The sequence below is a fragment of the Lolium rigidum genome, chromosome 7 (genome assembly GCF_022539505.1).
Source record: "Lolium rigidum isolate FL_2022 chromosome 7, APGP_CSIRO_Lrig_0.1, whole genome shotgun sequence".
Lineage (NCBI taxonomy): Eukaryota > Viridiplantae > Streptophyta > Magnoliopsida > Poales > Poaceae > Lolium > Lolium rigidum.
The window spans coordinates 288512081-288538822 of NC_061514.1; the positions used below are offsets into that span (position 1 = coordinate 288512081).

Sequence of the window (26742 nt, forward strand, 5' to 3'; positions counted from 1 at the left end):
GATTGAGATTCTTTTTTGAATGACTAGCTTGAAATCTAGAAATTCCATCAGAAACCTGCAAAAAGTTTGAAAGAAATTTTTAGCAACAAATCTGAACATTTCAACCGGCCCTCTGCTCCCTACGGCACCACGCAGCAGACTACGGCCGCACCGAAATAACTGTTTTTTTATGGTGTGGCGATGTTCCAGCATTCGCCGCATACTACGGCTAGCCCAATTTTTCTACGGCAGGCTAAAAAAAAACCATAGGATGCACGGTATATATGTGGCACGCCTGACATCGCGTCGTAAACTTTAGCCTTTCTCCACCGCTTCCCGACCACTCTGAAAAATCCTCCCGCCGCTCTCGCCAAATAGCCACCGTCCGATTCATGCCACCGCTCCCCACCATAGATGCAGCTTTTCCCTACCTCCTTCGACTCGCGCCGCCGCCAATGGCACCGTGCCCCCCCCCCCCCACCCAGCTCTGACGGCTTCTTCGGAGTCCGCGAGCACCCCGCCGGCAACTACGCGGAAGAAATCTCCGCCGGCGGGCGGCGGTGCTGGATGGGGACCTACGACACTTGCCATGAAGCGGCGCGTGCCTACGACATCGCCGCATGGTGGTTCGGCCGGCCGCACGCTTATTGAACTTCCCGGAAATCCCCAACCATGAGACGGCAAAGATGCTCGTGCCACCGATGCGCCTTGTTTCAGCGGAGGAGGCCGCCCTGCAAGGGCGGTGCAGCAGTTGTTGGTCGCGGAGGCGGACGAGCGCCGCATGGCAGAGTGGAGGCAGCTGCATCCTTAAGACATCGAGTACAAGAATAATTATTGGGCGAAGGAGATATTGGAGCGTAGGGCAGCGATGGCGCCAAAGGCCTTCTCCGACGAGCAGTACCGGCTCATGGAGCTAGGACTGCCGATCATCCCCGGCAACAATGACCGCTAGCTCGACACCTTCCTGATAGACCATGAAGACACCGACAACGATCCAGAGTCAGTGTTTGTCGCGCCCTAAAATGCAGCTTTTGGAAAAGCACTAAAATTTTGGCCTAATACTTTTAGGCATGTGGATTGGCAGCAACCGTTTGCGCGTCATATACATAGACAGCCCGTGCTGTAAAGGCGAAAAACGGCATCTCAGTTTGTGCCGTCTGTTGGAGTTGCTCTTAGGGTCATGTAATCTCGAGTGCTCCTATTTTTTGAATTTAACTCGTTTTCTATTAATATATCAAGGCGCAAAGCTTTTGTGTCTAGGATCATGGGACGAACCATTTCTGATAACAGCCGGTTAAAACCAGATCCACTAACCCAAAGGGGTTAGAACCCGAAAAGGAACAACTTTTACGGTAAAACCCATCTCCTATTCTTCGCTAATGCCATTCCCACGAACCCTCACTTCGCTTCACAACCCCAAAGTCCCAAACCACTCCGCCCCCCATCGAGAGGGAGAAAGCTTACATGAGCTAGGGTTTCCCGTCCAGATGGTTGCCATCGCCGTGAAGCCCACACCGCCGCCACCGCCGCCCGCGCGGATCATCGTCACGGTGCTGGCGTTCGTGCGCTTCGTCCTCGCCCCGATGATGGGGCTCGTGAGCGTCGCGGCCCGAGCGCTCCGCTACCTGTGCTTAGCGACTGCATGGGTCATCTCCGCGTCTCGTCCACAACGATCGTCGCACGCCACGCCTACCGCAAGGGTTCCGCCCCCTCGTCTTCCTCGAGGCGTTCACGGACGCGGCTTTCAAGTTCTCCATCTGCATCATCTGTATCTTCCTCGCGCTCGCGGCCGTCCTGCTGTTTGGCATGTGCCTGGTCTACCTGGTTCCAGTTGTATCTAGATCTGGTTCGAAGGTCAAGAAGGTATCGTGCAAATTACTCCTCTGACATTTACTTCGATCGAATTACATCTGTGGATAGGCTAATGGCTGAGCTCTACATTATCAATTAAGTTGCCATACATAGTTCAAGTAGTCCTGATGACTAGTAATATTTAGTGTTCCTTCCATGGGGATAGGAAGTTAATTGAAATGATTTTTAACTCCATTCCATCATTCAGTTGTATCCTTCCATTTTCGAACCATTGGACATATACTCATCTCAATCTCAGCGGTTTCGGTTAAATTGTTGTGCTCCTCAGAGTGCCTTTGGAGCAATCAGGCAGGGGTCAACTCGGGGTTTGTCTAGGCTTCCCCGTGCTGTGGTCGTTGGATTGGTCGCAGATCTGCCCTTCATCTTGCTAATTGTCGCTAGTCTTCTGGTAGTGATGATGACGTCGTCGCCTGTGGGGGGGGGGTCGATATCTCAGGGAGAAATGATTGGTACAATGATCGTGGAGGTGGGAATATTTGGCTGCCATGCAATATCTTGCTTCGTTAGCACTGGATGTCTGAAGGGATGACCGATCTGACACAAAAGTAGGACTTGGGGTTGCAGATTGTTGAGGTATATATACCTTCCCCTATTCTTTGGGTTCTCCTATGTACATGAGCCATGCGATCCTCTCAGTTTTTTTTTTTTTTTTTTTTTTGCATGGTAATGCGATTCTCTCAGTTAACGAGGCATTATTAACCTCATAATAACAACATGAAAATGGTGTCTCCCTCTAGTGTTGTGTATTTGCAGTCATTTATCTTAGCTACGGAACGTACTGCCTACTTGTTGATATTTGTTAACATGGAGTATTAAACCAATGAGTGTTTTGCTATCCCCTGGTTGTTGCATTCATGACATTGGGATTAGTCTATCTTTAATTGTGTGATTGGCCAACTACCGCAATTCTAATGTATGCCTTTGCTACGAAATGATCATCGAAATGATCGATATCGTCTATTAGAATAAGTAATATCATATGTTTACATCGGAGCTGGTGATCGTTTTTATCGGTGCACATAGTAAGATAATAAAAAAACTTGTTTCCTGTTTCAGAACCATCTGTGAGCATCTTTTTTATAAGCATGATGCAATTATATACATACATAACCGAGTAACACTTGCTAGTGCTGACAGCTTTATGCCAAACCATATGTTTGTGCATCCCAGTTGGACTTACAAGAGTGTTTGCTTTCACGGTTGTTGATAGATTTTAGCTTTCATAAGAATTTTTGCATTTAAAATGGACCTTCTTGGTACAAGGCGCCCAATTGACCAATCAGGTGCTTACAGACAGATCATAAATGGAACCTAGTATGCATTGTTCATGTTTAGTCATTTTTCTTTTGATTGGGCCACTAAGAATTTATTCATCGGACCCATCCTAATTGGTAGGCCCGCAAATTTCGAAGTGTTGGGAACGTCGGGAATCTTCTACTTTATTGATATATCTTGTTATTACTTGCCTTATTTTATCGTGATAGGTGGTGCGTAGGAGATATCCTACCACTGCGCGGAGGTCTCGCGCAATACTGAAATGCGCACTATGTAGCCGCTTGACAAAAAAAAAAGGCCGTTCCGGCACCCCAAAAATGAAAACACCGTCGCCCGTGGGTCGGATTAGAAATCCGCGACCGGGGCCTTGCTTCCCATCCTAGGGCCCACGCACTGCAAAATATGGCCTCATTCCCACAAACTATGTGGTGCCACGGCCTGTTTCCTACTCATTTCCCTAAAAGCCATAGAACTCCGGGCGTGATAGCCCTGTTCGTGAAGGGTTTTTCAAGATAATTTCCGTATCCTAATTCCGTCTTTTGCAGTGGTTACTAGGACACATAAAATGATGCCATGTGGCTCAGCGCGATTTTTTTGACTTTGTTTACTTTGCCAAATGTGCAAAACGGGTCCGCCGGGACATGCGGTATGGCCGTACCGGACGCGCGGGTGCACCAGTCCGCCAACGCACTAAACGGAAAACATTTAGCACATAAAATGACGCGTCGTAGACCTAAATTTTTTCCGGCATTTATTGAGCGAAGGAAAGTGTGGCCCCAGTTCAAATCCGGCCAGTTTGCATCGGATTCGGCGGGACACTGCAGGAAGCCAGGGGGATTGCCAGATGGCTAGCGCGCACATATGACATATGATAACTGGTGCGTAGGAGGTATCCTACCACTGAGCGGAGGTCTCGCGCAATACTAAAATGCGTACCATGTAGCCGCTTCACAAAAAATAGGCCGTTATGGCACCCCGAAAATGGAAACACCGTCGCCCGTGGGTCGGATTAGAAATCCGCGACCGGGGCCTTGCTTCTCATCCTAGGGCCCACGCACGTGCCAAATATGGCCTCGTTCCGAAAAACTATGTTGTGCCACTGGCCGTTTCCTACTAATAGCCATAGAACTCCGGACGTGATAGCCCTGTTCGTGAAGGTTTTTTCAAGATAATTGCCTTATCCCAATTCCTTTTTTTTTTGCAGTGGTTACTAGGACACATAAAATGATACGTCGTAGACCTAAAAACATTTTTCTGGGTCATTTCCACCCCCCGAGGCTCGATTTCCAGGAAAACCCTAATCCGTTGGCCGCGCGGTCTACAACATTGATTATTCCCCTGCGGCGGTGCGGCGGTGGCACTGTGCCTTCCTTTGAGATTTTTTTATGTCATGGGGACATGTGATGGCAATTATGGATCCATGATATCTCAAGTTTCCCTCCGGTTCACCCCACCGGTGAGTTCCGCCCTATACATCCAGGACATGTCTAAGTGCCGTCAGCGCATGTGCGTGTAGCCGGAAGGCCCCGGGGGTACAACATTGGACAAACAACACCCCACTGTGCTAGTGTACACACCATGTGCTCACACAAATTTTTCTGGGTCATTCCCACCCCCGTGGCTCGATTTCCAGGGAAACCCTAACCCGTTGACCACGCAGTCTACAACATTAACTACTCCCCAGCGGCGGTGCCGCGGTGGCACTGTGCCTTCCTTTGAGCTTTCTTAGGTCATGGGGACATGTGGTGGCAAGTATGGATCCATGCTATCTCAAGTTTCCCTCTGATTCACCCCACCGGTGAGTTCCGCCCTATACGTCCAGGACATGCCTAAGTGTCCTCAGCGCATGCGCGTGTAGTCGGAAGCCCCTGGGGGTACCACATTGGATCAAACAACACCCCACAATGCTAGTGTACACACCATGTGCTCACACACATTTTTCTGAGTCATTCCCACCCCTCGAGGCTCGATTTCTAGGGAAACCCTAATCCGTTGACCGCGCGGTGTACAACATTGACTACTCCCCAGCGGCGGTGCCGTGGTGGCACTGTGCCTTCCTTTGAGATTTTTTAGGTCATGGGGACATGTGGTGGCAAGTATGGATCCATGTTATCTCAAGTTTCCCTCCGGTTCACCCCACGGTGAGTTCCGCCATATACGTCCAGGACATGCCTAAGTGTCGTTAGTGCATGCGCTTGTAGCCGGAAGCCCCACGGCGCAGATCTCCCGCCGGTACTCAAAAAAAAATTGATGACTCCAGAACATTACCGATGTCAATCTCCCAATCACGAAACCATCAAATAAGTTTCACGGCAAATCAAACTACTTTAAGCATGTGACCAAAAAGTTCGATAATCCTATTTCAAGAAAAGTTATTTACCAATTCAAAATATTCTATAACAAATATGATTGCATAGTACGTGCTTAATTTTAGTTATTAAGACTATAATATCCCAAAAACTACAAAATTGGTCGGCCCGATTCGCCACTGATCCTCCCGTAGGAGCTTGTTTTTTTTCATTGGTCGTGTCCCTTTGTGATACTAGAAAATTCTTGTCGATCCCTCAATAAAAGGAAAATCTTATCGAGATCGTGAACAACCATGGCTCAAATTTAAGGCTAGTGTAACCTAGGATCGATTTCAATGGATCATCTAGTAAAGAAGATGCGCGGCGAGGTTTATCTGGACGAGGGCGTGGTCACCCAGATCCTGGTCCACCTTCCGCCGAAGTCCGTGATCCGCTTCGGCGCCGTGTGCAAGGAGTGGCTGGGCATCACTGCGTGCCCATCCTTCGTCGCCGCGTACGGGCGCCGTTTCCCGCTGGAGGTGCTCCTCTACACCACCAGAAGGTCCAGAACTACCGCTGCCTCCGTCGAGCTGCAGGAGCTGGACGCTTTGGACGTCTCTGCTGACCGGCCGGTGCCGCCGCGGCGTCCTCTAGCGCGCTACCCCGCGTGGGCCGGGCTCCCACGAGAGTGCGAGCAGAGGCAGTACTGCTCCCTTGTGGCCTCGTGCGACGGCCTCCTCGTGCTTCAAAACGGTGTGATCGCCGACGCCGATGCCCGCGAGCAGTACCTGGTTTGCAACCCCGTGACGCGGCAGTGGAGCCACCTCCCGCGGCTGAGACTGGGCCGGAACGTCCAAGTCAGGCAACGCAAGTGCGGCTTCTACTTCCACGGGCCCTCCGGCGAGTACCGGCTCTTGTGCCACATCTCCTTCACGTCCACGGCCTGGCCACGGGCGCCGTGCTACTGCATCTTGTCGACCGGCGCCGACAGGCCGCGGCAGCTGAGCGTGCAAGCGACGCCCATTGACGACCGGGGCGTCGACTCCGATCTGTTGTTCGAGAACCTGATGACGCCGGCCGTTCTGCACGGCCACCTGCACTGGCTGAAGCACATGGAGGGCGGGGTCGCCGACGAGATGGTGGCCTTCGACACCGTGGCCGAGACGTTCCGCCGGATGCCTCCTCCGCCTGTGACGTTCAGGGAATGCTCGAACCTGCTCGTCGGAGACGGGTCGCTCATGGCCGCCGAGCTGGGCCATCGCTTCGTGTTCGTGGACCTCTGGGTGCTCCACGGCTACGCCGGCTGCACGGGGGAGGAGATCAGGTGGGTGCGGCGGCACCGCGTCGAGGTGCCGTGGCAAGACGACAGGCTGCTGTTGCAAGAGGACAGGCTGCTGCTCGCGGAGGCCGGCGACGGAGGGGACGTCCTCCTGGGCTGGCGCCGCGGCGTGGTGGCGTACAACGTGAGGAGCGGCACCGTCAGGCAGGTCGTCGGCGTCGACGCTTCCAGGCACGGCATTATTTCGCTCTCACGGCGTGTGTTTAGGGGGAGCCTGGTGCGGCACGACTTCTTCCAGGCGCGGCCGCATCCAGGCTTGCCGCTCTTCAGGTTCTCTGCATGAGTTTGATGCCCGATTCGATGAGCTAGTTAGGGTTCTCAACATTCGTTTACAGAAAAAATAAATTTGTCAATATCAGCCTGAAGAATTTAAAGCAAATAATGCGACAGCTTTCAGTACTTGGTATACTACCCAAGTCCAATTCGATGAGTTAGGGTTCTTAACTGTTCTGCACAATATCACGTTCCGCGCATTCGTTTACTTTGTGAGCATCAGCCTGAAGAATTTAGACCAAAGAAAACTGCGACAGCTTCAGTACTTGGTAATTGGTACTACTCAAGTCCAAACTAAACTTCTCTTTTCCATCCTCACCAATTAATTAACTAGCTTGTTCTTAGACATTCTCTACGTGCTGCAAATGAACTCATTGTGTTCCTTTGAGAATGTAAAAACAGGAGAAAACCCAACCACTAAGCTCTACTATTCTGAGGTTCTCGGTATTATGTGTACTCCTGTCCTGAACAAGGATAAAACCCAACCAAAACAGGAGTATGATGTTGATTGCTCATAAGTACTGAGTATAAAAAAAATCGATCGCTGTCTGGCTACATGATTACATTAAGAAAAAAAGACAGAGCGGGTGTCAAAATATGGAGATGTTTCTGTGATGATCTGATGAAGTCAAACGAAAGCTTTTGATTATGGTCTGTGTCAGTTTGGCGTTGTAAACCTGCTGCCCTTCCTGTAGTTTCGTTATTGTGATGATAATGGAACCCGATCCTAATCCTAGTTTATTTGGGATCCTATAGAAGAAAAATAACACTGCGTATGGTACTATCCACCGTACCGGCTTGTGTATATAGAGCTAGTACCCATCAGCAGTTCAGTACTACTAGCAATATACATATAAACACTAAAAGGTACAGACGGTTTAATATTATTCTTGATAAAGACCGTGTAATATTATATGATGATATCCCGGACACCATTAAAACTGTCCGACTTCACGACACGAACGTTCCTAGCCAAAGCCTGTGAACCTTGCATTTGAAGGGTGCAGATCACCTGTATGTCACGCACACCAGGTGACACAATTCCCGGATGTTGCCGTGATCTCAGCAACTTAACTCAGATTCAGGGAAAAATGCAGTATACAGAGAAAAACATCATCATGGATTACCCGCAAAAAACGCTCATGTAGAATGTTTCTTTTTTGTTCCTTCATTCCTTCACCAAAACACTACTACACTATAAATTAAATCATCCAACCAGTGTTTCCATCATAGTCTAACCATGATACTGTAAACGGAGTAACATATTCAGTTTCAAGGTTCATAACACAAAATCTATCTCCTCCAAAGTCCCTCCAGGAACCAGGAAGAAGCACATTTGAGTTTATAATTGAGTCAACAGCAATGAAGCAGTACCATGAAGGGAATACTAGTAGCAATAAACTACCCTTTCCTTCAAAAAATAAAAATAAACTGCCCTTATGAAGCTTACCATGTATTGATAGCTAACCCTAGGAGAATGCCTGAGGCAAATAGGGTAGATGAAAAGAAGGGTTTACATGGAGACACGAATGCTACCGCAACTTTTTTGTCCGCCCTTCTGGCAACCAAAAGGTTAAGTAATCACATCTATGCGTGATCACAATGGTCAAATCATTTTCAAGAAAAGACAGATAACATATAGGTGATAAAGTGGAGGGGCAGAATAAGTACTGAAAGTACCATGTTGTCATTAATATAGCGCGATTCAGAAATTTGGATGCAGCATTTAGCGAGTTGGAAATCCATCTCAATCATAAGCCATTTTCAATAAAACACAAAAGTGACAACTTGAAAGCGCAGAAAAACTACTGAAAGTACATCTTGTTTGCTAAATATAGAAAGCCTCAGGAATTTGGCTGTAGCATTAGAAAGTAAGAAACAAATCAGACCATCATAAAGGGATCATGAGAACGCGCCATCATACACTACAGATCTGAAACTGGCTATAAAATCAATGTACCAGCAAATTTGCTGAAGAACATTTCAGACATAAGAGAGGCAACAGAAATGTAGATATCCGGAGTAACGAGTTACCAAATTTAGCTTCTAACCGATTGGTTACAGAAACCAGATTTCATTAAGTTGATTCCTCCACCACCTTAAAGACAGTATGATTCCCTTAGATCATGCCGGTAACACAGAGGTCAGACCACCAGAAAAGGATGGATGTCGCGTACTCCAGGATCACCAGGCAACCTGCTATATGCCACCTCAACTGTCTTGGCTCTTATGTTGAGAAAGAAGATATGATGGTAATCATTGGTTCCATCTACCAAGAACACGGAATCAGCGTAATCCCCAGCTCTGAATAGGCGCAGAACATCATAATCCACATTATCTGGTTGCACATTCTGGTCAGAGTTTACTTCATCTTGCCCGATCAATCCAGCCAGATCACCAAACACCTGAGGCAGAGATATTACAGCGTCCAACAGCCAAATGTTTGCAGCATCGTGAGCAACCTTCATGACCCACACAGATAGAACTGATCCTTGGAGCTGGATGAAGTATACACTAGAACCATGACCTCTGGATATTATGTGCTTGTCAAAGATTTGATCATTGTACATTGCTACAAAGTCGATGCCAGCCGGAAGTTCAATGGTAAGAAACGTCATGGTCATGGGGTTCAAATGACTGAACTCAAGCTGCAGAATATAGCCAGTGGAGGACAGCATGTACACATTTCGGTGTTGCAAACGGTTATCCACTCGAAGCCCACCAGCAGCTAGACCAGTGGCATTGAAGATCTCTGTAGACCAAGCATCATAGCGCAACAGGGACAACTGAACTGTAGGAGATGCAATGCGGAACACAGAAGACATATCCATCACGAGAACTGAAGTTCCGTCCCAACAGTCATCGGGGAGGTGCCAAACAGATTTGTTGCCGTCCATGGTATGAGGAAGCTTGGGCAAGAGCGAGATGACTGACGGCTCATCCAGCGGTCGGAGCACAGCATAAGTCCCGTCATCGCCCCGGTGTAGATTGAGGAGAACAGTTCCATTCCTGCAGTCGAGCACAAGCGATTGCTCTCCGGGGTCGCCGCCGTTGACGATGTCAGCGAGCACCGGGCTGTGGGGCATGGGCACAAACTTACTCCGAGGGGGCGAGCTTTCGAAGACAACGTAGAAGCCAAGGGGTCGAGCCCGCAGCGCGAGGCGGTCGAGGAAGCGGGAGACGAACTTGGGGTGGCGGCGGCGGTTTCGCCAGAACTTGTTGGTTTTGCAGGCGAGGATGATGTAGGCGGGGCTGTCGAGGCGGAGCAGGATCTCGTCGAGGAGGTCGCCGTTTCCGAGCACCTCCGGAAAGAGGGCCGGAAGCTCCTCCACCGCCTCCATCTCCGGCTGGTCTACCTCCATCTCCGGCTGGTCTACCTCCATCTCCGGCTGCTCCGCCTCCGCCTCGACTTGGAGAGAGTGGGGTTTTTTTTTCTCTCTTTTCCTCCGGGGTGCGTTGTTCTGGGTGATTGGTAGGGGCTTCCGGGGAAATGGATGAGGAGGGTTTCACGTGGGGAGAAGAGATGGCCTCTTTACAAAGGCCACAATGGGCTGCAATTTTAAGTGGCTATTTTATTTCGTGGAAATAACGTTGATGATATTTTTTAAAATAATCATATCTCGTTGATGACATTTTTCAAAATAATCATATATTTCATTATACAATCCTTTTAAAGAGATTATATATATGGTCACCACATTATAAAAACATGCATGTCAATTAACTTTGCACAAAAAATCTCGTAGGAAGTACAATTAAAATTTCACCCTTGGACAAACTTGTGCCTCGCCTAATCGTCGTCCACCCTTGTCCTCTGACGATGCCACCATGGCAGCGCCGAAAAAGAGGCGGACATCTACCATACTTGATCTAGGAGAGCAAATTTGCATACCAGGATGTTTTTCGAGCCGACGAACCGGGCAGTCGCATGCGACAAGGCAGAGCCTTCGTGGCACATCAACTAGGGATATATCCTCGTGGTCACAAGATCCCAACATCGTCAACATCCTCCAACGCGTCTAAGTAGAGGAACGTTGCCACATGTCGTTATCCTCGTGCACAACTGCAAGACACCAAAACACAACTAATCCGGCAGACACACCCGCCACCCACGAGAGTGTCGATCGTCGACCACCATACACGAATCTCGCTGGAGCCCCCCCCCCCACCCCCACCCCTTCCCGACAACACCGGTTGGAGCGACGCCGAGATGGAGGAAGAGAAGAGACAACTTATTTTAACGTGTCACCCTCTCCTCCATAGAAGCAACACCCCAAGGAAACACTAGGCCAGCCCAAGCACCGGGGTCCCCACCCACTCCCGTTGCCGGAGCGACGGATGAAGGAGGCAGGGATCGCGGCTTTGGCACTATAGTTGGGGCAGATAGATCTCCGCCACCCATGTCCCTTTTTCTCGCTAGAGAGCGGTTCATGGGATTTTGTTTGTTTGAGGATCTTATTTTCTGCAAGGTGAACTCAAACACTCCCTCTGAAAACTTGTTCTTCATCAGCTAAGTCCTCGCATCTAAGAAAAGTTCTAGACAATATTTCTTACCCTTAGATTTCCTTACCCTCGAATTCCATGAAGAGGAACATGATTGAGTAAAACAACTATTTTGGAGTTTTACCATGGCCCGTTTGTGGTATTGGGTTGGCACTGAGACCAGGTGTACTTCATGTATTCTTGATGTAAATACATTATTTAAATAAAAAAAAAACCCCGACTCGCTTGTCTAAGCAGGACTTGGTCTTTTCAAAGTTTGTACGGGTTGCCCACGGCGTCATCATCAGCCCAACCCATTTAACTCGTTAAACTGGACACCCACAGCAAGCACAAAGAAAAACTAATTATATCAAGTAATAATTATCGATCAAGTAATAGATCAATATTACATTTTTCTATAGGTCTAATTGCAAGCATATTATACAGATCTTTTGATAAAACAAAAACACTAGATCCTAAATTTAATATAGCATGCCAAGTTTATTTTCAATGGTCACTTGCACTTTTGGGATCCATAAATCCTGAACTTAGGTGTTATCATGGCTTATCTATTATATCGTTATATATTTTATTTAAGCACACGATTAGCTATTAAAGATCAAAACCCCACTGATGAATATTAAAAGAGGAATCACCAGCTAATTTTTGCAATAGATTAATTAATGCATGCAAGCTTCATTTATCAAGATCACATAAAGGTTTAGAAATAATATCACTTAGCATTTTAACTTCCTTATATCGATCATCAAATGGTTCATCCACAAGTCCTTTTTCTAGACTTTCACAAATTTTAATTTCCAAAAGCATGCCATCTAGCAAAACATGAGCATCCGCAGTAGTCATATTCATGAAAGCCTTTCCACATTCATTGTCTAGATTAGACATGGAGTTCATTTTTAATCCACTATGGAAGTTGTGCATTAACACCCAATTTCTAAGCCCAGGTCTAGTTCCATAAACTAATCCACTAAATCTTTCTCAAGCTTCTACAAGTATTTCATAATCCACTTGCTTAACGGAAAATGTTAACTCTTTATTGTAACATATGACATTAACAACACCAAATCTTTCTACAAATGAAGCCTTAATATTGAACCAAGAGATAAAGTTTCCAACAGACCATTTTTACACCCAATCTCTTGATTTTCCAGCAAGTGAGTAGGGAAAAACTTTACATTTGAATATATTACTGCTAATATCACTCAATTTTAAAGCCTCGCATCTATGATTAAATTTTCTTAGATGCAAAATAGAATATTCCCCACATTTTCCATAAAATCTATCATCATAAATTAATTTCAGTAATGCATGATTGATGCATCTAAAATGCAAACATGAATTTTGTAGTCTATTGCCACATATTCCTTCATATTTGCATCTCATATAAGGTTATATCAATGTTTTATATTTTTTGGGGATTTTCCAATGATCTCCGTTATTTTGGTTATAACTCGATCTGCAAAACAAGAATCTCGATCTTGTTCTGTGTATTTTTTATTTTCAGGGACCTATACGGAGTCAAATGTATCTGGGCTTTTTTGAGGATCAATATTTTGATATGAAGCTTTGAAATCACGCAAACGGAGCCCGGAAGGGGGAAAGTCTATGGGTGGCGCAGCCCACACCCCTAGCTGAGCCGCCTAGGCATTCTACCTCCTCGAGCATCTTCAGCTGTCCATCAAGAGCCCCAGATGATGGTCTTTACCTAAAAACCCCTATATAAAGGACATCCGCCGTATATCGGAAAGGAGGCACAACGTAGATCAGAAACACCGAAATAGAGTCACCACCAGATGAACTAGATTAGGGGAAAGTTTTTTTCAGGTAAGAGGAAAAGTTTGGAACTTGCCGCCTCGAGTTCGTCATAAAATTACATCGGAGAGGAGATTATCTAGAATGAAGCTAGGGGGCTCATCGACCCAATTATAAGAACTACCCAATTATAAGAACTACGACTAGTATAAGAGTTCTGAGCTAAGACATGAGCAACTTGGTTGGCCTCGCGGTGGACATGTCTAACCGAGACCCACCCAATAGTCGCCATCTTATCAATGCACTCAGTGAATATTGCTGTTTGGGCACTCCACCATGGTTCCCTGTCATTGAACGCTTCCACCATCTCCGAGCAGCTAGACTCGATAATCAATCTATTACATCCCAATCTGATAGCCAAGTCCAGGCCATTGCTCAGTGCCAAAGCCTCAGCCATCACCGCTGTATCGACCCCTGCAAGAAAGAGGAAGATGCCGCAATAAAGTCGCCCTATCTTCGCGGAGCACAGCGCCCGTTGCTCCCGCCCTTCGATCATCATGGAATGAGGCGTCCACATTCAACTTCACGTGGGGAGCCTCTGGCGTAGTCCATCTAGCCACCTCATTTTGACTTTGCTTTCCATAAACTTTTAGAGCATTGGCCACTATAGATAGAATCGAAAATCTACATTTAACCATGGGCGGGGTAGACTCATCATGGGTACGTTGGCGCCGCAGCCACCACGGGTACCAGCACATCGTGATGACAACTTCCTTGAGATTCACCGTGGTAAAACCTTGAATATTATTATCAGGAATGCACATTATATGTTCCAGAACGGCAGACCCAGACCTGTCCACCGCCAATGCATCCGTTATCACATGCTGCAGATCCATTGTTTCCCAAAGTTGTTTAGCAGCCGGGCAAAGGAATAACAGGTGACAAACATCTTCAACATCAAGCTGGCAGATAGGACATTCCCTGCTCACTCCAATATGTCTATTTGCAAGAACACGCCTTAGTGGAATAATACCATGCAGTGCTCTCCAAGCGAAAATTTTAATCTTGGCTGGAAGTTTTAATTTCCAAATAGAACTCCACACAAGGTTTTGGGCCGAAGAACCAGGTAGAGCCAGATGCTACGCCCAATGGCCAAACTGATGTTTCCATTGTAAATAGTATGCAGATTTAACCGTATATCTCCCATGAGGGGGTAGCGCCCCATGCAATGAAGTCATCAAAACCAGAACCATTGAGAGGGATCCGAGAGATACGCTCTACATCAGCAGAATTAAACAGATCCATTAGTAATTGTAAATCCCAATTTCCTATCATCGGGCAGATCAACTCACTAACTTTTGTAAAAACCGCCCCTGTCCTTGGCGAAGTGACCTTCCTGTCAGGGCTCGACGGAATCCAGGGGTCATTCCATATGCTAATAGAATCTCCAGTTCCAACCCGCCAGATGTACCCTCTTTTGAATGTGGGGAACAAAGCCATGATACTTTGCCAGGTGAATGAGGCACCTGCCTTTGAACCCGCCTTAAGGCCATTAGGGTAATACTTTGCTCTCAACCCCCGAGCACATAGAGAGTCCGGAGTCGAGATCAGCCTCCAAATTTGTATAGCTAGGATTGCAAGGTTAAAAGATTGGAAGTCCCTAAACCCCATGCCACCCTCCTTATTTGGATAACAAAGCTTCCACCAAGTGAACCAATGCATATGTTTTCCATTTTCACCATCACCCTACCAGAATTGGGCAATAGCATCCATCATCCGTTTACACACACCTTTTGGGATTTGAAACACGGACATGGCGTAAACCGGAATAGCCTCTGCTACTGCCTTTAACAAGATCTCCTTTCCCCCAATAGAACGCATTTTCTCTTTTCAGCCATTAATCATTTAGATAATTCTTTCCACAAAATGCAGGAAGCACTCACTGTTCTCAGCCCCAACAAGCGTAGGGAGGCCAAGATATTTGTCAGAAATAGCTTCTGTATTGATATGAAGGGTCTCACAAATTTCCGCCCGAACCAACACATTTGTGTTTGGCGACAAGAAAATGCTTGACTTAGCCACGCTCACTAACTGTCCAGAATTAGCACAGTAAGTATCCAGAACTTGTTGCAAGGAGGTTACATTAGTCGTATTTGCTTTCATGAGAATAAGGGAATCGTCGGCAAAAAGTAAATGTGAGACTGACGGTGCATTTCTGCACACCCTAACTCCATCTATGCTACCAACTTCTTCATACAACAAGAGACTAGATAATCCTATGCACAAAACGAACAAATAGGGGGAGAGATGATCTCCATGCCTAAGCCCTTTAGTGGGAACAAACATATCAGTTTCCTCGGAATTGAACCGAACTTGATAGTTTACTTATCTTACAAAAGCTATCATTAACTTAATCCATCTTTCAGCAAAGCCCATCTTTCTCATCATATTTTCTAGAAAAACTCACTCCACTCTATCATAAGCCTTGTGGACAGCACATGCACCATTAGAACCTCCCCTTTTATTTTTGATAGCATGAATCAACTCATAAACAACCAGCACATTATCCGTGATCAGCCTTCCAGAAATAAGTGCATTCGGCATAAGAGAAATAACCTCTGGAAAATACCTCTCGAACAATACCTAAAAGTTAACGCCCCTTCCGACGGACGAAGCAGACCTAGGGTGTGTTTGGATTGTTACCAAATCATACCCTACCAATTTTTTGGTCATGACCAAAAGATTGGTTGTTCTTTGGATAGTTGCCAATTTTTTGGCTTGCCAATGCTCCACTACCAACTCTAGTTTAATTTTTTAGCCAATGTTGGCCAACTTGTGGGCAAGAAATAGCTCAACCAAAATATTGGCTAGCCAAAATTTTGATGGGAATCTTGGGCACAAACCAAACACACCCCTAGTTGCTGGGAAAATGGGCCAACAGGACGATGTGGTGGAACCAGACCAGATAGCAGGACGGCAGCGTCGGGTTGGTTGGACTTGGACACGACAGACGAGATCCCAAACCGACCCCTGCACTCCGCCCGCCGGCAGCATCTCCGATCCAGCCGCCGCTCCCCGCGATGGCGCTCCTGTCGGGCTCCGGCGGCGGCTCAACGGCGCGGCTGCTCACAGTGCCCGCGCTGCTCCTCCTGCTCTCCTCCGCCGCGCTCCTCGTCTTCCTCCTCCTCCCCGCCATCTCCCCCTCCACCTCCACCGGGGCCCACCTCTGCGCCTGCACCGACCCCGTCACCACCCACACCACCACCAGCGTCACAACCACCACCACCACCGCCTCGCCGGCCCCCGTCGCCACCTCCCCGGACGACGTCGCATGGCTCAAGACGCAGCTCGCCTCCAACTCCCTCGCCCTCCTCGCCTCCACCGACGCATGGCACCGCCTCCGCAAGGGCATCAACCCCCGCACCCGCCAGCAGCAGCTCTTCGACATCAACAGGTAGATGCCATTCTCCCCCAATTAATTACCCAAACCACGCCACTTCGATTTCGATGCTTCCCCCTTATTACTCTCAAACATTAGATCGACCATGCTGTCCTGCTAGGATCGAGTGCGCATTCTCAGTAGTTCCAGGGCTTCAGAAACTGAAATTACCATCTCAATGTTACACCCCGATACACTGCAGGCACCACGGGATCTCTCATTACCCAGACGAGGAGGTGACCAACCACACCGCGCTGCCGTGCCCCGGGGAGCTCCTCGTCGAGGAGCACCACAGCAACTACGGCGAGCCATGGGCCGGCGGCCGCGACGTCTTCGAGTTCCTGGCCAATGCGTCCACCCTCGTGCCCAAAGACCAGGTTCTCGAGATCGGGTGCGGGACGCTCCGTGTCGGTCTGCATTTCATCCGGTTCCTCGAGACCGGGCGGTTCCACTGCCTGGAGCGCGACGAGCTGTCCCTCATGGCCGCGCTTCGCTACGAGCTGCCCTCGCAGGGGCTGCTGTACAAGCGGCCGGTGATTGTGAGAGGGGAGGACATGGATTTCAGCAAGTTCGGGGATACTGTCATGTACGACCTTATCTACGCGAGTGCCGTGTTCCTCCACATCCCAGATGCGCTTGTTTGGACTGGGCTCGAGAGGCTTGCAGGGAAGCTGAGGCCGCAGAGGGGCAGGATTTTCGTGTCGCATAACATCAAGTTTTGCTCGAGATTGGGCGGCGACGAGTGCACACGCCGGCTTGCTGAACTGGGGCTCGAGTTTGTTGGGAAGCACACTCATGATAGCTTGTTGTTTAACCATTACGAGATATGGTTTGAGTTCCGGAGGCCGAAAGTTTAGATCATGATAGCTCAGGAGGATACACAAGTTTGGTTTCTGTATTGCAATTTTGAATGTGTGAAGCAAAGGGCAAGCCATGCCATGTACACTGAAGAGTTTTGCCTTTGGACTGGAAGCACTGTTTGCTCGGCTCTGAGCTGGAACATGTGCACAAAATTCATGATAGGAAGGTACAACTCCGCCAGAGTCCAATTACATTCTGGTGAATGGTTGCTCAACTCTTTAGCTTTAGTTACCACCAATTATTGGCTGTACTGTAATCTTGGTAATGTCTGAAAGTTTTTTTGGTAGTTGAGGTCAAACTGATATGTTCACATCTTTTACCCCAAATAGCTTCCTACAATGGTCAAGCAGCAATTGTATCACCACGCAAGGTTTAGTAAATCGTGACCAGGATAACCTTGTTATCCTGTTTCTGTATTTAACGAATCTGAAATACACTTTTGTTATGCTATGGTGGCTTGCTGAATTGTTTGATGCATATGCATCTATATTTGTTCTTCATTATCCACCTTGGAGTTGGTGTTATAATGAAATGGTACTGTCTCTTTGTGTGGTGACTAAATGTGGAACATATCTCATTCCAGCTTGCTTTATGTCTTCATATAGTTGCAGTTGCAATACATTTTACATGGGTTGTTGGTACCTAGGACAACTCATCTTTATTAGTACTTATGATGATGTTGAGTGAAGCCCAATGATTCTTTGGTTACCGTTAGTGCTGCACACCACAGCTACAACTTTTCATGAGCATGATCTTATGTTGTGTGTTATCTGCATCTTCTCTGTATGTTAGGGTTTGCTTCTTACCATCATCCTGGAATCCATGTTTCTTCATGTACAAGTTCTGTCTGATTTCATGCATGCCATGTTAGTCTATGTGGTCAAGTGTCTGGTACAAACGTCTGATAACTAATGTGCATGTTGACTCGGTACTCAGTTTTGTCTGTGTTGTTAGCGAAGACCATAGTACCACACAACCAAAATTGCTGAAATGAGGGCTAAAACTTGTTTAACCATTACGAGATATGGTTTGAATTCCGGAGGACAAAAGTTCAGATCCTGATGGCTCAATAGTATGTGCAAGGTTGGTTTCTAGCCTCTATTATAAGTTTGAATGTGTGAAGCAAAAACACAAGCCATGCCATGTACGCTGGTGAGTTTTGATTTCAGACTGGAATCAATTGATTGCTCGGCCCTGAGTTGAAGCATGTGCACAAATTTATAATGGGAATGGTACAACTTGCGCTAGAGTCCGATTACATTTTGGTGAATGGTTGCTGAAGTCGTTACTTACCACCAATTACTGACTGTATTGTAATCTTAGTAATGTCTGAAACTTTTCTCGGTAGTTAAGGTCAAAACTGATATTTTACATACTTTTTTTTAACCCAGTAGCTCCATAAAATGGCCGAGCATCAGTTTTATCACCACGCAAGGTTTAGTGAATTGTGAGAAGGATAACTGTGTTATCCTGTTATTGAACGAAAGGCCTTTCTGGTTAATGACTTCTGAAATACACATTGTTATGCTATGGTATCTTGGTTAATAGTTTTGTGCCTATGCATCTGTATTTGTTTCTTCATTATCCATCTTGGAACTGTTTATATCATTGGATAGTACAACTATCTATTTGTGTGGTGACCAAAAGTGGACATGTCTGATTTCAGCTTTGCTTCCTGTCTTGATTGTCAGAATAAGACTATTCATATATACGCAGTTGCAATACATTTTACCTTGGTTGTTGGTACTACTCTGTATTTATTAGTATTTATGATGATGTTGAGTGAAGCCCAATGATTTTCTTGTTACGATTATTGCCCAGACCACAACTATGATTTTTAATCAGCATGGTATTATATATATACTCTTATTCTTTATGTTATATGTGTCTTTTCCTTATGCTAGGGTTTGCTTCTGCCCTCATCCTGGATTCCATGTTTCCTTATGTAGATTTTCTGTGTAATTCATATATGCCATGCCAGTCTATGTGGAGGTACACGTGTCTGATAACTAATGTGCATGATGACTAAGTACTCATTTTTATCTGTGTTGTAAGCAAAGACCATAGTGCCACAAGCCAAGGTTGCTGAAATGAGGGCTATAGTGTTCAGCATTTAGTCACAGAGGAGTCCATCATTCATTAAGAACCATTCGTCTGAGTATAAATACAGAGATCTTGTAGCATCTCACCCGTCACCAAGTTGTTGCGGACCTGATAACGACGCCCTTGATTCCAAGGAAATCCACCGCCATTTTCAGAGCATATGCCTCTTGTATCATGGGTCATGGGTTTGCTTGATTTTCAGTTGGGGATCTCCTAAGACGCTGACACATGACCTGTCTTGTCCAGCACCTGCGGCCAATCAAGCCACAGCTTGATTTCTTCTTTGTGGGGCTATAAGTACGGCTCTCTATTTTTGCCTATTATGGAGCATAATAAAAATAAACATTCTCCTTCCTCGCCCTGACAGTGCTCTTCTGCCTACCAATTGATTTACTGGTGTTGATCTCCTTTTCTGCTTCTCTTCTCTCTAAGGCAAACGTATGTTCTAACCACTTCTTGGAGTGCTATCTATTGATCACAGGTTTTCATCTCTTATTATGCTAGAGTAGACCGCATCCTGGAATGCATGATTGATCATGTAGGAGTTCTATGTGATTTCATACATGCCAGGTCAGTCTATCTGGCACTGTTTGGTACAAGCGTCTGATAACGAATGAGCATGATGACTCAGTACTCAGTTTTATCTGTGTTGTTAGCCAAGATCACAGTGCCACAACCACAACGCCAAAATTGCTGAAATGATGAGGGTTAAAAGTGTTCAGCATTTAGTCACACGAAGTGCGTAATGTTCTAACCCACTTCTTGTAGTGCTTTGCTATTGATCATCAGTTTTCATCTCTCTTATTATATGGTGAAGATGAGCAATAATTGCTAACGCTGCTCTAAGTAATGCGGAATACTGACATCAGCTGCAGTTCTTCCTACGGTTTGTCAAGATTTGACCATTAATTCCTGGTAAAATTTGGATAGTGATCTTCTGCCTGGCCATTGATTTTCCAGTGTTCATCTCCCTTTCTGTTTTTTTCTGTATCAAGCAAGTACTCTCTCTGTCCTGAAAAATATGTTGTAGATTTATTTAAATTCGGATGTATCTATATACTGCATCCTTTCGGAAAGGAGGGAGTACAATGTTTTTTACGTTCGTGTAGCGATCACTGCTAGCAATTGGTGGTGAGTTTTTGTTTTCTCTTATTACAGTGAGCTTTTCATCCTATCCAAGTTTCCTGTCGGGAAATTCTAGCTCAGTAAAGTGCTGACGGTCTGACGGCACCAGCAGCAACTCATACTTGGCTTTTTTTCGAAATCTGACCATGAATTCCTCCAGGAATTTCGAGTGGCACTTGCTCTGAACGACAGCAACACTATATCACCGGTTTGGACCAGTCTCCCTCCAGCGGAACGAGAGGCAAGCAGAGCTTGAAGACGAAGGAGGTCCCTCATTGCGTGTCCTCTTGTGGCATTTCGACGTGCCGGTGCAACCGACATCGACATATAGCCCTCGTATTCGGATCTCTCATCATTGTCAAGTGGGTGATTGTCACGTGCTCATTCAACGGGGGCGAAGACAAAGGACAATACCATTGTGGCCACCTTCGTTGCATCATGGTGTTATAGTGTTGCTGTCGTTCAGAGCTACCAATAAACAGTGGTTAGTGGTAATTTTACATACTCCCTCTTCAATAAAATGTAGTAATAGTTCATATTATTTTTCTAGAAAGCTAACGGTATAAAGATTGACCAAGTATGATAAAAAAATATGACAACATCTACAACACCCTAATCCATTTCTTAGTATGTAAAGTTTGACCAAGTAACCGAGAATTAGTTTAATTTTCAGCTGACTCTCACACCATTGGATTGCATTATGATCCGTGCTAACTAAGTTGCAGCTGAGATTTTTTCAGTTGCACATGAGGTTGCAACTAAGATTTTACTACTTGTAACATAGTTGAATTGCTTTAACAGTTCTTAACATTTATGTTAGTCATGAGTTGCAACTAAAATTTGATGACTTTACCTTGAATTAAGTTAGCTTGAATTAGTCACTCCATATAGAAATATATTTATGGTTTTGCTAGCTCTGAGTCGATTGAGAATTGACCTAGTTTTCAGTTGACTCCTAAACCATAGTACCACATCGTAATTCGTGCTAGACATGAGCTGAGATTTTTTCAGTTGCACATGAGGTTACAACTCAGATTTTACTACTTACGCATAGATGATAGCACCTGGCTCAAAATTAGCTTATTTCTTAGTTCATAGACAACTTGTCACACCCATATATTTAAGCTGATTCTACTAATATTGATGTAAATGTTGATATATTTTTCTACATATTTAGTTAAACTTTATATCATTTGAATTAAAAAATAAACTAAGATGCATTGCATTTTAGCAAAGAGAGAGTATTAATTTTTCGTCAGGTTCTACAGTGATTGGCTTAGCGTAATATTCTTGATCTAACTTGTGACTGAAGACTAATGATCTCATAAGCAAGGTGAATTGCGTTCATATGTACTGTACATTGCATTAATTACCTCCAGCCCATGAACCTGCGATAAGTATTTAGGCAAGAGGAGCAGTACTAAGATCAATTACTCTGTGGCAAATCCAGCGGGAGTAACAGTTTTGCCAAGTTTTCTTCGCCTTTCTATGCATGTGTTCATGTGTAACTTATGCTTGCTGTTTTTGTAGTTTTGTGTGACGAAAAGTGCTTTTCGCTCATGAGTATCAGTTCTCCCTTTTTTTAAAAAAATTCTAGGATTTCAAAAATCTAAGGTTAAATACGCATATACATAGAAATATTCTGAAGGTACGGTGGAAATTTCGGAGGAAAATATGTTGTATTATGAACTATATAAAAAAGTCAAATTTCTGACAAAAACTTTCCCTATACGCGTCTATACCTTTTTTTTTCCTGTAGCGTAAAATACGACACAATTTCTACCGAAATTTCGCACGAGTATTCAGAACATATGTATGTATCCATGGAATAAAAATTATGATTTTTTGAAACATAGAAAAAATCAAATATTTGAAAAACCCCAAATCTGCTCCTACATACCTAGAGTGGTGCGAGCCAGTGAGAGTGACACTGAGCGCCTCTCGGCTCGCCCTCTTCCCGCTCTGCACACGTACTTGGAACTTGGAAGAAGCGTCTTCTCCACCTCCTCTCAGCGACCTTTCGAGCCCATCGATTCCGTCTCTTTACTGCGGCCGTCACACTTGTCCTCCACCTCCGCCCACCCGTCAAGCACGCGGGTCATTCATTCATGGCGTCCACGGGAAGCCCGGCCACCTCTCTCTCTTGTCGCTTCCGCGCGCGGTGCCTATTAAACCTAGTGCTACCAACAAGACTGCCCGACAAGAAGAGGAAGCGGAGAAAGCCATATCATGTCTGGAAGCCGCACGGCACCACCCGGGCCTGTTGTTGCCGACACCACCGTGGCGGCTCCGGCGCCTGTGGCGACGATGGCCGAGTGCTACTTCTGCGGCGACATGCCGGCGGTGGTGTACTGCCGCGCCGACGCCTCGGGGCTGTGCCTGCCGTGCGACCGCCACGTCCACGGCGCCAACACGGTCTCATCCCGCCACGCCCGCGCCCCGCTCTGCGCCGCCTGCCGCGCCACCGGGGCCTCCGTCCGCCGCGGAGGTGCCGCGCGTTTCCTCTGCTCGGACTGCGATTTCGAAGAGCGCAGCCGGGGCGGGGAGCCGGTGATGCACGACCGTGGCACGGTGGAAGGGTACACCGGGTGCCCCTCGGTGGGCGAGCTCGCGGCGATCCTCGGCGTCGTCGTCCACGGGTGTGGCGGCGAGAAGGCGCAGACGAAAGAGGGGTGGCGGCCTGTCTGGGAGGAGCCCCAGGTGCTCACCTTCGACGACGTCATCGTGCCCACCACCTCCTGCCATGGACTCCAGCCTCTGATCACTTCGTCCTCCCGCATGGTTGGTGCCAACGCACCATCACTGCAACCTGTAGCGTTCATTTACTGTTCACCGTCCGACAAAGGTAAAGCAAAAGTTTCTGATATTTTTTACATTTTGTGTGCAAGAACCGGAGTCCGCCCAGTGGGGAGCCGGACGGGGAGGTTATCCGGCAGCTGGGTGAGCTTGCCAAGTCGGAGGTGGTGGCTGCGTATGTCGAAGCGGAGCCGGCCAGTGATCTGATGCATCCATGGGCATCTTCAGGTTATGGTTTTGGGCATGGCGATTTGGGACCTCTTGGGACCGAGGCCGTCAGCAAGGAGGCACCAAGCATCGTTGTGCCTTGTCAGGTTTATTTCTTGCACTTCACTTGAAAATATCTCAGAGTATACGCGACGATCTGCAGAAGTACTCAACTCTGAATTTTTGAAGCAGACAGTTTATCGAAAACTCTGAAAACCTTGAAATCTAAAAAATACTACCACAAACCATAGTCTTCGATTTCTCACAATGTACATTATTATATGGGCCATGCCATAACGCTCTCAACTCCTATACCATCACATTGATTCAACGTAATCAGAACAATAGAGACAGGAGTAGCTAAGGATATTTCAGTTGCAACCGACTAGTACACTATTCTTAATAGAGATGATTATGACATTGATAGTATGCTAATGATATCTTGATTTTCTCGGTCTACCAAAATCACTTTCAGTAGAATCTCCACACCATGACAGCTCAACCAACTCATGTTTCAGCATCGTCATGTTTCACTCCTACAATAGCAGTTGATTTTTTTGCTGAAACCACTCGGGCTATAACCTCATTCTGGTCTTGCCACAGCACCATGATGCATGGACTGCAGTCGATCGCAGCGACGTCTCTCCAGACAAGCACGAGCAAGTCCCAGCGAGTTCGCCGGCAGAACCGAGCCTGTCGTTGTTCGTGGAGATAGCAGAAGTCTGCCCCGCCCTGAGCTGCCGCAGCAGCAGCATCGACCTCGCCAACCGCGGCCACGACGACCACCCGCCGGCACCGGTGGCGGCGATGCCGGCGCCGGAACCGGAAGCGGCTCAGCCCAAGAGCGGCAGCTACGACATCGCCTACCCCGACCGTAGCGTGGTGATCTCGCGCTACAAGGAGAAGAGGAAGAACAGGATGTGAGACAAAGTCCATGCCACGTACGCCACAAGTAATTTTCACCTCATACTGAACCTAACTCCATGAACGTTCTTGTGTTTCTTCTTGGGACTGTTGTCGCAGATTCGGGAAGCAGATCCGGTACGAGTCGCGCAAGGCCCGCGCCGACGGCAGGCCGAGGATCAAGGGGCGCTTCGCCAAGTCGACCGAGATTTGATTTAAGCCTCTGTACGTGGAGTACGGACATAGGGCAGCGTCGCCATGGCAATGCTAGTGCTACCATGTACTCGTTACCTCCACTCCACATGATGTGTGTATGTGCCAGCTTGTACTATCTTCCAACCAGTACATTTTACACCGTTTCACTAGCAGGTTCTTCGTGACTGGTTGGATTCACCTGTTGGTGGTGATGCTTCAGTTGAGTGTGTCACAGGAGCAGTAATCTTGTTAGCATTTCTCCTCCTACTTGACATCACCATATATGAAAGGTGCTTTTGTTAGAATGTCAAAGGACTGCTCATTATCCAAGAAAAATCTTATGGTGTGGTTAGGGACCGCTCATTATCGAAGAGAAATCGTATGGCCCATATCTTGGCTACTTCCACTACACCCATATGCTTTCTCTTATCTAAAGGTTGCTAAATTTTGTGAAATTAATTCATAACACAAATGCAACGACTAGCTGGTGTGCCATAAATTTCCAAAACCAAACTTAATATGTAGTTCGATTAAAAAAAAAGACGAACTCAACATGGTGGCTCTAAGCTAGGATTGGTCTCGATCTGGTCTCTAGGAGGTTGATGTGATGGGATCGGTGTTGGTCGTGGCATGGTTTCCCTGGTGTTGGTCGTGGCATGGTTTCTCGGTGGTCGGCAGCGAAGGACTTGTCCCCCACTCACATCTTGCTCTCTTGGGATGTGTGTGTGTGTGTGTGTGTGTGTGGAGCGGGGAGGGGAGGGGATCTGGGCAGAGTGTGTCAGGTCTCGTTCGGGCAAGGGGTCCATAGTTGGGGTGGGCTCGTTGCCTCGACCTTAGAGCATCTCCAGTCGCGTCTCCCAAACCGTCCCCCAAAGGGATTTGGGGCGCGCCGGACAAAAAAAGCGTTCCAGCCGCGTTCCCCAAAGCCCTTTTTTGTCCGGCGCGCCCCTATACGGTGTCCGGCGCTCCGAGCCTGTCCCCGTCCCACAGGGGACGCACCGTGCACGCCGGACACAACGAAATGAGAGGCGAGGAGGCGCGGGGCCGACGCGTCAGCGGCACAGTTAATTTTAACCTAACCGTCGCCTACCTCGCGACGGAAGTTGATTCGCGCGCAGCGGCATCTTTGCCTTAATGGCGACGGAGGGCGGGCGAGACGTCTTGTCGGTGTTGCGCAGCCTCCACGCGTCGCCGGCGTTCGCACGCCACCGCCCGTTCCCGCGCGATCTTCTCGCCTCTTCTCGTCCGTTCCCGCGCTTTCTTCCCGACGCCGGCGTCTAAAAGGTCTCCCGGCTCATCAATGGTAGCCACCACACCCCGCCGGCAACAAACACGGCCCTCGTCGCTCCACGGCCGTCTCCTCCATCACCGGTGGCAATGGCGAACCGCCCGGCGATGGCCACTTCCTCCACCGCCGTCTCCTCCATTGACGAGCCGGCGGCGGCGTGCGGCACTCGAGGAGGCACTCGAGGAGAGGCCCGCCGGCGGCGTGAGGCGCGGCGGGCGGCGGATCTAGCGGCGTTCTCCGCCCGCCTCCGCCGGCGCCGAGGAGGCCGCGGCGGCGGCGCGCGTGGCGAGAGCGGCGGTGCGACACCGTTGCGGCGTTCGACGCCTCGACGGGACAAGAGGCGCGGCGGCGCCGGCACGGGAGGAGATGGAGCGACGATGGGGCGACGAGCGCCGGCGCCGGCGCGATGAGCGGCGGCGGCCGGCCCGTGAACGGCGTGACTCGATCTAGCGCCGGCGGCGTGAGTCGATCGAGCTCCGAGCGAGCGAGGCGACGGCGGAGGAGCGTCGACGGCGGGAGTCGGCGCTCACGGCGCTATGGGGGA

General features: G+C 47.7%; 2 protein-coding genes across 2 annotated transcripts; both read left to right on the forward strand.

Moving 5' to 3' along the window:
- Positions 1 to 16361: 16361 nt before the first annotated feature.
- LOC124678202 lies at positions 16362 to 18031 on the forward strand. The gene is made up of 2 exons (XM_047214115.1): positions 16362 to 16735; positions 16923 to 18031. Exons 1-2 carry the CDS (start codon positions 16362 to 16364, stop codon positions 17575 to 17577), a joined length of 1029 nt encoding a protein of 342 aa, XP_047070071.1. The 3' UTR covers positions 17578 to 18031.
- Positions 18032 to 23116: 5085 nt separating this feature from the next.
- On the forward strand, positions 23117 to 25252 carry LOC124672939 (zinc finger protein CONSTANS-LIKE 15-like). The gene is made up of 4 exons (XM_047209091.1): positions 23117 to 23590; positions 23698 to 23919; positions 24416 to 24732; positions 24836 to 25252. The coding sequence occupies exons 1-4, from the start codon at positions 23117 to 23119 to the stop codon at positions 24927 to 24929; spliced, it is 1107 nt and encodes a 368-aa protein (XP_047065047.1). The 3' UTR covers positions 24930 to 25252.
- Positions 25253 to 26742: the final 1490 nt, after the last annotated feature.

Excerpts from the sequence above, each read along its gene's own strand:
- LOC124678202 (XM_047214115.1), top strand. The coding sequence starts at position 16,362 with ATGGCGCTCCTGTCGGGCTCCGGCGGCGGCTCAACGGCGCGGCTGCTC. Across the intron at positions 16,736-16,922 it reads CAGCTCTTCGACATCAACAG|GCACCACGGGATCTCTCATT; the intron begins GTAGATGCCATT and ends GATACACTGCAG.
- LOC124672939 (XM_047209091.1), top strand. The coding sequence starts at position 23,117 with ATGGCCGAGTGCTACTTCTGCGGCGACATGCCGGCGGTGGTGTACTGC. Across the intron at positions 23,920-24,415 it reads GCATCGTTGTGCCTTGTCAG|CACCATGATGCATGGACTGC; the intron begins GTTTATTTCTTG and ends GTCTTGCCACAG. Across the intron at positions 24,733-24,835 it reads GAGAAGAGGAAGAACAGGAT|ATTCGGGAAGCAGATCCGGT; the intron begins GTGAGACAAAGT and ends CTGTTGTCGCAG.